The sequence below is a fragment of the Aquarana catesbeiana genome, linkage group LG02, assembly GCF_042186555.1.
Source record: "Aquarana catesbeiana isolate 2022-GZ linkage group LG02, ASM4218655v1, whole genome shotgun sequence".
NCBI lineage: Eukaryota > Metazoa > Chordata > Amphibia > Anura > Ranidae > Aquarana > Aquarana catesbeiana.
Window position 1 is genome coordinate 273,002,676 of NC_133325.1, and position 12,079 is coordinate 273,014,754.

At 40.6% G+C, this 12,079-nt stretch overlaps 1 protein-coding gene across 3 annotated transcripts in view; it reads left to right on the forward strand.

Moving 5' to 3' along the window:
• The window catches only part of NALCN (sodium leak channel, non-selective), a 948,399-nt gene that overhangs the window by 760,615 nt on the left and 175,705 nt on the right, over window positions 1-12,079 (forward strand). For all 3 annotated transcript variants that reach the window (XM_073614438.1, XM_073614437.1, XM_073614436.1), the window contains 2 exons: window positions 2,063-2,154; window positions 2,243-2,365. In XM_073614438.1, the coding sequence (XP_073470539.1) occupies window positions 2,063-2,154; window positions 2,243-2,365 (215 nt within the window). The remainder of the gene's footprint in view (window positions 1-2,062; window positions 2,155-2,242; window positions 2,366-12,079) is intronic.

Sequence of the window (12,079 nt, forward strand, 5' to 3'; positions counted from 1 at the left end):
CACGTGAAAAGCAAGTTCCTGTTCATTATTTTGTCTGCACATGATTGGCTAATTGAAGTGAAAATTCACACAATTTAAGTTCTGAAGATTCTCAACTCCTTTAGTAAATTAGTCTGAAATTATCTGTTTTACTTTTATTTTACATTTTAAATAGACTATGAAAGGCTGACTCTCGTTGTTAGCATGCAATAGTTAAAGGTGAATTCCAACCCAAACTGAAAATCCATTGTTGAGTAGAATCAGACCGTGTTAGTCAATCCAAGTTTTATATCTCCAAGGCACCAAAGTTATTGCAGGCTATGATTAAGGTCCTGCACATCCAAAACATACAAATGTTTTTTTTTTATCCTGGTGGTGTTTTCCACTCCAGTAGTCTATGCTAGCATAGCTGAGTACCAGCCACACCCCCTCATCACAACTATCTTTACACAGACTTATATTGCAGAGAAAAAATAGGGTGTGTCAGACTAAGTAAGTCTGTTACTGAGTGATGCCTACTAAGAGTACTGAGTATATGTTGCATGAGACCTTGCACTGCTGCTATAACAGGTAAGTGGGTGTAAGACTATGGAGTTGGTTAGTGTCTGTTTCACTTCATATATATTGCTTTGACTTTAGTCAGGATTTAGTGCTGTCTTTAACAACTTCATAAGTGGACAGAGATTAATGGGACATTCCTCCCAAAAGTGTCACAAATAACAGGGTCCTAAGTCTTTGCCCAAGCTATGAAAAACTTAATGCAAAAAGTTTGGCTTGGCATTTCACTTAACTCTGGAGTTAATAAGTATATAAGACAAAAACCCTATTTTTTTAAACACTTGGTAAAAGCTGTATTATCAATTCATTGGTTCATTTAGACATTTGGAAAGTGGTATCACAAGCCTGCACCAAGCACAGTAAGCCAAACCTAAGTCATAAATTATAACATCTAGGGTGAAACTTTAACACAGAACAACATAGATTACTAGATAGAAATAGAAAGGTAAGCATTGACAAAAATTAGCATCATTTATTGATTTTTTAAACTCTGCTTATTTGTCTAACAGGTAATACAATATATTATATATATATTATAAATATAATATAGATATTCTTATTACATAGTATGGAGGCACATTATTCAGGAGATTTGTTAGTTTGCCAAATATACATGATTCTGTGAGAGATGTTTTTGCTATTAAAGTGTATCTAGACCCATAAACAAAAATGTAATATAGTGAAGCTTTGAATCAGTTTTTAGTAAAGGTGCTTGCCTTAGTTTTCCGCAGACATATTCCCCATTATTATCACCCAATAATTTTCTAAATAACACATTTTCTGACCCTTGGGGTACTTGCACACTGGGTCGGTGCTGGCATTGGCGGTAAAGCACCGCTAGTTTTAGCGGTGCTTTACCGCTGTTATAAGGGCTAGAAAGGGTTAAAAACACCCATGCTGCAGCGCTGCCAAAGCGCTTTGCAGGCGCTTCGGCAGCGCTGCCCATTAAATTCAATGGACAGGGTGTTTTGGGAGCGGTGTATACACCACTCCTGCACCGCCCCAAAAATGCTGCTTACAGGACTTTTTTTCCTGTCTTGCAAGCACACCGCCCCAGTGTGAAAGCACTCACTGGGGAAGCATGAGAGGCACTTTTCAGGCACTTTACAGGTGCTATTTTTCACGCTAAAATGTCTGAAAAGCAGTGGGCAGCCCCGAGTTGATGGGAATAGTAGTTGACAAAATAAAGAACATATTTCACTGTCTGTTCAGAGCACATGAAGGAACAAGGACACTGCATTTCTAGCAAGAATGACAGGTATTTTCTGTACTTGCGGAAAATGTTTTACCTGAAAATGAAAAACTAACACAGTCACCACATCTTCACTTGGGTAAGTTGCATTACATTAACTTTTTGTTCTTGGGTTTAGTTATTCTTTAACTATTAAAGCACAGTCAGAAACAATGGAAATAAGGAAGGAAAATCTGAGAATTGGTAGAAGGTTAAAATGCATTTGGGAAAACAGGGTATTATTTGTGGCTCACTTTATATTGGATTTGTATTCTTGCCTCTCTGAAATTGTAGCACTCCAACACGGTACGGTACAGAAATGCCCAGAGAGAAGACAGTGAAATTAAAATGATACAAGAAAAGAAGGAGCAAGCAGAGATGAAAAGGTATTTGTATTTTTTCTGTGTATATTTATAGATACAGTGTACAATACATGTTCAAAATAAAGCCTAACTTCAATATTTGGTTCAATAGAAAAGTACAAGAAGAAGAGCTACGAGAAAATCATCCATATTTTGACAAGCCACTCTTTATTGTTGGTCGTGAGCATAGATTTAGGAACTTTTGCCGAGTCATTGTTCGAGCTCGATTTAATGCGTAAGTAAAGAACAGAATCAATAAAGACCTACACTGCATTTAGTGTATTCAGTAGTAGATTTTACAAAGTACATTTTACATACTGTAAATATTCTATGTTATCTAATTTGGTACCTAGATAGGCATAACATAAACTTTTATTGGATTGCTACTCTACAGTATTTCCATCCCTATAACAATAATAAAGAAGTTTATATAAATCATCCAAATATCTTAATGTGGTTTCTGGCAAAAATTCTACATGTTTTCTTTGGTAGGTAAATAGAATTTAGAAGTCTTTAGAAATACTAGAGAAGCAAAGCTTTACAATAAAATTTTCTGACTAAAGAAATACATGTTTTGGATATATAGAACATTTCTGTTGACAATCTGTACTTTTATTATTCTAGGTTTAGAACCTTTTCCCTCTTGATAATGCTTGTACGTATATCATCCAGGAGGAACTTGAAGTATATATTACAGAGCTACCCAAGGCTCAAATGATTTAACTTTGTATTTATTTTTCAAAAGATTCAAAATAATACAAGAAGCCATAAATGATACGAAGGCAGAGTGCAGTTGGCAGCATTTTTTTTTAACAAAAAGAATGTTCCTTTATTGAAAACATTGGCATGGTACAAAAATCAGCAATAAAGAATGGAATTAAGGCAGAACACACAATGACAGTATTGACAACTTAATGTCCACGTGGCCTAACAGAAGTACACCCCATAATTTTGTCTGAATCAATTTATCCCATATATCCAGTAGTTTGGTGCTATCCTCAAAACAGTCCTCCCAGTCTTCCCTATCAAGGTCAGAAAGGTCTGCCTTTGATGTTTTCCACAGCCTTTCCATCTTAGGGGAACCCACACTAAGCATGGCCAAGTAAAGAGAAGACAGAGGATTGGATAGGGATTCCTGTGCAAGGAGCTTCTCAATAGGGTCAATAACTAGGCTCGGAGATCAGGGAATTAGGCTCTGGCTGTATGGCGTATTTAAAAATAGAGGAAGTACATCCATCTGGGTAGTCTATATGTCACCCTAAGGTCAGAAACATACAGGAACCCACTGAAATAACATCCCACAGATATTTTAACACCAAAACAGGCTCAAGGCTGAGGATCAGGCACATCAAATGTGATAGGTTGGCGTTTCCCCAGAGTGGGCAGTATGGTGACCAACAATTGGGTCACAGAAATCTCTGCCTAGCCACAGTCCAAACCCTGAGTGTTCTGCTAGTGGGGTGTGGGAGACCGAAATATGCCCCAGGGCCCCTATAAACCAGGTTACTAAGCTCCTGAAGTGACCCCAGCATGGCTGCTTCTAAGCAAATTGTGGCATTGGCTCAGGAGTGCATAAACCTCCAGTGGGCGGTAACAAGAATAGCCACCCAGTAGTAGGCCAGATCTTCACACCGCACCAGAGGATGGAAGTGGACTTAGCCAACCGAGGGAGGGCACCCCCATATAAATTTCCCTACATATGGGTCAACCTCCCTAGAGAAAGTATTAGGTATTCAGGTTTGTCATTTGCAAAAGACAATTTAGGGAGAAAAATAATTTTTAGAAGGTTGATACGCCCCTTGAGATTCAATGGCAGAGTAGCCCAGGAGGCACATTTTTCATGAAGTTAAAGCAGTAGCGGACACAAATTAAGGTCATGAAAACTCAATGGCTACTCAAGTACTTCACTTCAATGGGGTGTTCATTGCGGCCTCTCGTGCCCAGGGGTCTAAAGAGAAAAAAGTAAATTTTAACCAGTTGATTCGGATCCCCAACAATGTCCAAACTCGTCAAAAATATCAAATGCAGCCTGTAAGGAGGAATTAGCGTAATAGAGATAGAGGAGGGCATCATCTGCATAGAGCGAAGTTCTTTCCTCTAAAGGGCTCACCCACAACCTCTTGACAAGAGGGGATCCTTGAATCACAATGGCCAAGGGTTTAAGTGCCAAGGTGAAAAAGGGAGGGGGATAGGGGACATCCCTGCCGAATGCCTCTCTGCAACAGTAAGGTCTCAGAGTCTTTCATTTGGTACGATTATGGACCTTGGGAGCTCGGTATAGCATACTCAACCACTGGAGGAGTTTGGGTCCAAATTTATGTATCACCTCCCACAGCAAGTCCCACTCCACCAAGTCAAACGCCTTTTTGGCGTCCAGGGAGGTGATGACTCTATGTCCGCTAATAGCATGGGTGGTCAACAGATTTAGAAATAGACATCGAAGGTTGATGTCAGTGCTCTTCCCAGGTATGAAACCAGTCTGGTCTACATAGATAACATCCTCAAGGACCTAGATAGGTGGTTAGCCAGAATTGTAACCAAAATCTTGACGTCCACGTTAATTAAAGATATTGGCCTATAAGAGGCACAGTCCTGATACAGGGAGTAGTATTCTGCAGGGATACCATCCACCCCCGGGGTTTTACCAGGTTGATGTTGAGCTATGGCTTTCTGCACTTTCTCAAGGGTAACATCCTGGTCAAGACTGGAGCTAACATCATGGTCAAGTGTAGGGAAGTCAATCTTGTCAAGGTAAGTACTCTAAAGTGATATAGGCCACTCAATCTATATGATATATGGAATATAAGGTTTTGTAGTATTGGAAGAATCTATCGTTAATACAAGCAGGCAACCTTAACAATTCCCCGTCAGCATCTCTAATACCACTAATATGGATGGCAGGGAACTGACCCTTAGCCAGCCATGCCAATGACTTGCCATTCTTGTTGCCGTGTTCAAAAACTCCCTGAGCTTTGTACAACAGAGATTTCTGGGTCAGCTCAGCCCGAAGCAAATATACTTCCCTCAGAGTGTGCTGCCAGGCCCCATAGCTAGTCTGATCTGGGTTCCCCAAATATGCGGCCTCCTGTTGTTGGAGATCCCTCTCTAACTCCTCAGGAGATTGCGCAGAAGCCCTTCAAGCCACAGGAGTTTGTGCCATGTACTCCCCCCAGAGCCAGGCCTTAAAGGCATCCTAAACCACTGTGGGGGTGGTGGACTCAGAGTTGGTTAACCAGTCCTGACACAAACCCTTCGGCAAAGCTTCCTGAATAGTCTGGTCCATTATCCAATATTTGGACAGTCTCCACAGCCTTTCCCCCGTCGGGCCTAGCAAGCTGAAATGGAAGCGATCTGTGCACCAGGACACTGACCCCTCTAGAGTAAGTGGAGTATGTGGCGTGGTAAAGGGAGCTCACTCATGCTTGTTTGAGGCCTAAGATACGGGAGCCTAGGGGGTGGGTCTCCTGTAAGACACACATCTGTGAAGAAAATTTGCGGATAATTTTGAACACCAAGGATCTCTTAATGGCTGAGTTAAGACCCTGTACATTTCAAGAGACTATGGATAGCTTAGCCATTACATAGAAGTTTGGTAATTAGAAACAGGAGGAAAAGGAAGGTGCGCACTCAAGTACTCCTAAGGACATTGGTTAAAGTGAGCCCCCTGTGACAGGCAGGATTCCCCACCCACCCACCTATTCCAGACCCACAAATCACTGTCAACAAGTGTAGTAAAGTAAAGTCCATGCCATAAAGGAACATAAAGTCCAAATAATAAAAAGAACAAAAACAACATGTGAAGAACCAAAACGAATCAGCAACAGCTGACATCTCATCCTCCTGCCCCATAGAACCCACATAGTGTGGGAATGCTTAGTGCGGGCAATAGAAAATTTGGAGGCGTGCAGTCAAATGTGGAGTGTCAAATGGACTCTTCAGTCGACATCCAGGGTCCTGGAGCATAAGATGTAACAACCATAAAAGTTCCAACAGGAGATGCTGGAGTGGTAATAATAGATGGGTTCAAAATCACCTGGGCTAGGCAAGGGGCACAAACTTAGTTAGCTGGTGCAACAAAATAGAGCCACCAATTGCAGAGGTAATGACAAAGAACTTTGGGCAGCCAGTACTGGGATCACAGGGCATCTTGAAGGGGGGGGGAGAGGGGAACCCCCCTGGTCATCCAGGCCCCAGCCAACCATAGCAGCAAGTTTTCACATGTTCAGAGGTAAGTACCATCCTTAGGGGTGGACCGTCTCCCCATCCACGACCCTCAATTGAGCTGAAAAGAGGATACTGTACTTGATCCCTTTGGCTCTTAGCACGGCTTTAACTGAGTCAAAGCACCTTTGGAGCTTCTGCGTGGAATAGTCCAGAAACCACATTGGGCAGCTGTTCTGGTAGATGAGCTCTCCAGCTGCCCGAGCAGCTTGGAGTATTTCATCCTGGTCTCTGAAGTTTAGGTGTTGCAGGATGTGTGAGGGGGGGCTCCCTGCAGGCCAGGCTGTGGTGGCATTCGGCGAGCGTTTTACACAGTGAAGTAAGGGGAGAGCTGGGCAGCAGGCAGAAGGGACCTCCACAAAGACCATGGGGTTCTTGCCCTCCACTCCCTCAGCCCAATAATGGGGATAATATTCCATCTACAGTGATTCTCTGCGTCTTCAGTGTGGTACTCAATCACCTTTACTTTGGATTGTAGAGTGCGGATTGCAACAATGTGTTCCACTGCCGTGTCCTCCACGTGGCCTTCCCTCAGCTCTGCGGTAGTCAGCTTGGAGCGGATATTGTCTAGGTCTTACCAGAGCAATCCAATGTCCAGCTGCACAGCTCTGATTTTGGTGGTAAGAGCAGATTGGGAGGTAGTGATGGCTGCCATAACCTTCAGGATCCCTGGCACAGGAAGAACGGGCTCCTCTGGTGGGTACGTTTGAGACACCTTGTTGACACATGGCTCTGGCTTGACCCCTGGCTGAGGTTCAGAGCTAGCTATAGCTAGTATCCCCGGGGGAAAGCGGAGCTTCTTACCCCATTTAGTACGCCCAGAAAGCCTGTAAGGCATTCGTGGTCAAGGCACCAGTGCATTATCTTAAAAGTTCCTAGGTAAGGAACTCCAGGAAGTATGTCTGGTCACCCCGCCATCTTGAACACCAGCATTTTATTTAACATAAGCTCTTATATCAAAGTGGGCACATTAAATATTGTAGCACATTTTGATAACCTAGAGAATAGCATATCCAAATAATATTAAGAAGGAAAAATTACTCAAATATTCTTTGTCATAGTGTATACTCTCTCAGAATTATTGGCGTAAGTTATATAATTAGCAATAAAGATCTTACACATTCTGTCTTGTTTGTATATACTTTTTCATTTTTTTTTTCACATAAGAATTGAGGAAGGATGCTGTGTTAAAGTGATTGTAAACAATCAATTTGTAAAACAACCCATTCAGTTTAAAATATAAATGAAAGGCAAAACATTTTTGTATAGATATAAAAAAATAATAAATACCTTTTTTCCCCTTTTTTACAAGTAATTACATTCCCTCTGTTCTCAGCTGCAAGAGCTGGGGGGGGAGAAGCAGCAGGGTGTTGCAGCGCGTGCATGAGTCTGATCATTGGAGGAGAGCACCCTGAGTTCCCAGCGTAGCTAAGTGTGGCCAGTTTACACTGAGCTTCCCAGTAAATGGCTGTGCAGCATAGGCATGTCAGGGCAAGTCTGATCATTGGAGGAGAGCACACTGAGTTCCCAGCATAGCTAAGTGTGGTCAGTTTTATTAGGAAAGCTGAGGGACTGACAGGAACACCAGGGATTTCACACAAAGGAAGCAATGCAGAATAGGATACTTTCTCATACACGTACATGCTACAGCAGACACATATCAGGAATATGTAGTGTAATAAACATTTTAAGTAGTTGAAGGAAAAGGAGGAGAGATTGAGAAGAAATGAAAAAAAAAAACGTAAAATAAAACAAGAAAAGAATGAAAAGCTGAAAAGGGAGATGGAGAAAAAATACACACCAATGAGTTAAATGGCCCAGTACATTCTGAAAAATATAATTATCCATTATCCCTTAAGCCATGTTATCGCCACAAAAGGAGTATATAGTAAATAGCCTATAGAAGGGTAAATCCATTGATAGAAATTAAGTCTAAGGGAATATTTGTAAATAACCATAGACTACCATATAGCACTATTAGCGTTACTTACAATTCTACTTTCTCCTCTCCTCTTCTTTTTTCTGTTGGGGTCCCCCAAGGTTCTGTTCTTGGACCTCTCCTATTTTCAATCTACACCACCTTCCTGGGTCAGCTGATAGCCTCCCATGGCTTCCAATACTGTCTCTACGCTGACGACACCCAAATCTATTTCTCTACCCCTCAGCTAACTCCCTCCGTCTCCTCACGTATCACTAATTTACTAACACATGTATCAGTCTGGATGTCACACCCCTTCCTCAAACTGAATCTATCCAAAACCGAACTTATAATTTTTCCTCCCCCATGTGCCCCCTCCCTCGATCTTTCTGTCAAAATCGATGGCACAACTATAACCCCATCCCCGCATGCCAAGGTCCTAGGTGTAGTCCTGGACTCTGAACTCTCCTTTAAGCCCCACGTCCAATCACTGTCCAAATCTTGCCGCCTCAACCTCTGCAACATCTCCAAAATACGCCCCTTTCTAACCAATGACACAATATAGCCCTTAATTCACTTTCTGGTCATCTCTCGACTGCAATTCCCTTTTCATTGGCTTACCTCTACATTGGCTATCCCCCTCTTCAGTCCATCATGACTGCTGCTGCCAGACTCATCCACCTTACCAACTGCTCAGTATCTGCTACATCTCTGTCAATCCCTCCACTGGCTTCCCCTCACCCAACAATTTAAATTCAAAATACTGGCAACTACTTACAAAGCCATCCACAACTCAGCCTCCAGCTATATCACTTGCCTAGTCTCAAAATACCAACCTAATCATTCTCTTCATTCCTCTCAAGACCTTCTGCTCTCTAGCTCCCTCGTCACCTCCTCCCATGCTCACCTCCAGGACTTTTCCAGAGCCTCTCCAATCCTATGGAACTCGTTACCCCAATCTGTCCGATTAGCTCCTACTCTATTAGCTTTTAGACGATCCCTGAAAACCCTCCTCTTTAGAGAAGCCTATCCTACCCACACCTAGCACCTTTATGTCTATTTCCTCCATCAGCTCAGCCCCACAGTTATTACCTTTTAGTTCACTTAACCCTCCCTTCTAGATTGTAAGCTCTAACAAGCAGGGCCCTCTGATTCCTCCTGTATGAACTGTATTGCAACTGTACTGTCTGCCCTCATGTTGTAAAGCGCTGAGCAAACTGTTGGCGCTATATAAATCCTGTATAATAATAATAATACCATATGAGATAGAGAGAAATGATTTTGAACTTTCATTAAGGAAAACAGCCTCAGGGATTTCTTGTCTATTGACTGTTAAATCTAAAAGGGTTCTGATTCTCCTGTGCTCAACCTTATCACAGACAATCCTACATTGTCTTGCATGATTTAGGTGAATTAAAATTCTCTAGTCATAAAATTGGCTGTGGTAAGATGGAATGTATCCTTCGATTGCCTCTCTAGTTTTCTAGAATTAGGTCATTTGTCCAGCTTGGATAAATAACTGTATGCCAAAAATGTGGCCCAACTACCACATGTCTTCATTGTTCTTAATGATACCCTGTCCTGACTAGTCTTCCTTGATTTCTAATTGCTAAAAGCACCAGTGAGGATTTTGTGATTGCAGTTCTACACAGTGTATGAACTCTGAGATCTTTAATGGGAACTTTTTTAAAGGGAAAGTTTAAAATGGAAGTAAAGATACTATAGTAAAAAGTACTCTATTAGCAATGTATTTCTTTTTTTAAAGAAGTAATTTTAAATCACTATATATGAGGTTCAAATTTCCTCTATTTATACATTTGTTTCAAAAGTTTCTCTTAGCTAATATGTTTGGTCGTTATATCTTTGTCATTTTAAACAATTGTGAAAAGTTTATTGGGTAAAAATGTATAGGTGTGGGGAAAATGTTATCCACAGTGAGACATCTCAGGGAACCCCAACGGTGCATGAAACCAAATAGGTGATCTATCATCAAGTAATTATTTCAGCCTTAATCTGAAATGATTGAACTGTTTGTTACCTTTATGCCTACATATTCTGGTTATATATGTTCTATATTCGACTAAAATATTGATAATGTAACAAGAAACACGTGTTATATCTTTTATATCTTAATAAAAAATTTATAGTTAAAAAAACAAAACAAATAGGTGACAAAAGTGATAAATGTAAGTAACCATCTCTGAGCTTACAATTACATAATTTACTGGTTCTATAAGATTAAACTATGGCAAGATAATTCTGTTCTCTAGAGTACAAAGCCTTGGCAAATTATAAGCTACCAGATTTATATATCCATATTCTACATGTGTGACTTTTAAATATCTCCTTATCAAATCTATGAACTTTTTTTTTATTCAATTAGTGAAAGTGTTTTTACCCATTATACTTGCCCATTACCCAATTATACCTTCCTGTCTGTGGTAACAGTATATATCTGTTAAGTTTCAGTACTGCATGAAGTCTCAATATACAGTATCATGATCATAATTAGCAATTTCACTGCATACACCATATTACTTTAAAGGGACCTTTCCCCTCCTTTGGTTTATACTTATTAAGGCTGTTAGTCGTTTTAAATATTGTGAAGAAAAACAGAGAGGTACCAAATGTTTACCTTACAATCACAGATCACACAAAACATTTATGCTAGAAAAATATAACTACAAATGAGATACCCTGCTTAGATGTGTATTTGCTGACCAAATCAATGACATTTATTTCTAGGGAAGAATGTCCATAAATGGAACACCCAGATTTTAATATGCTACTTGTTCTGTAACCTTTTCAGCTATGCAGCTATGCAGAGATAATTTAGGACTAATAGCTTTTGGATAATGGCAGATTTATAGCCCCAACCTGACTTTTTAAAAGGTCAAGAGGTGCTTATGAAGCCATAAAAAATGCTAGTATGTTTTGTAATGTGTGTGTGTATATAGTGTGAGGAATTTGGCTTGCAGGATTGTTAATGGTGTATATGTGTCATCTACATTTCTCGCCTACAATTAGTGAGAGGTTCCATAGCTAGGGAAAAAAGGCCTCAGTTCCTAGGCCAACATCTTACCTAGTAGCCAAACCTTTTTATTAGTCTCAGCTGTGCACAGGCCTTTAAATATGTGAGCTGACTGATGACCATTGCTCTCTCTCTTTTGCTCTGTCTGCTGTGGGAGCCTGTGGCTGGAGGCTGGATAAAAATCTGAGTGCTCATCAAACAATAAATGTACAGAACATATTAGAGGGCACCTAATTAGTCAGAAATTAGTGCAATAGGCTGCGCACACCTATGTGTTTAAAAGAGCTGACATCCCCCCTTCACCTGAAGTTGCACAAGACAGATAAACGCTAAGTCCTGCGTGCGTAGTGCTGACTCCTAGGTTTTTAAATCTTGCTCATAGTTGAGATTTTTCCAGGCTTGACTTAACCACTTCAGCCCCGTTAGGATTTACCCCCTTCCTGACCAGAGCACTTTTTGCGATACGGCACTGCGTCGCTTTAACTGACAATTGTGTGGTCGTGCGACGTTGCACCCAAACAAAATTAAAATTTTTTTCCCCACAAATAGAGCTTTCTTTTGGTGAGTATTTGATCACCTCTGCAGGGTTTTTATTTTTTGCGCTATAAACCAAAAAAGAGCAAAATTTTTTTAAAAAAAGCAATATTTTTTAATATCCCCAAAAAACATAAAAAAACTATTTTTTTTTCTCAGTTTAGGCCGATATGTATTCTTCTACACATGGTTTGCGCAAAAGTTATAGTGTCTACAAAATAGGGGTTAGATTTATAGCATTTTTA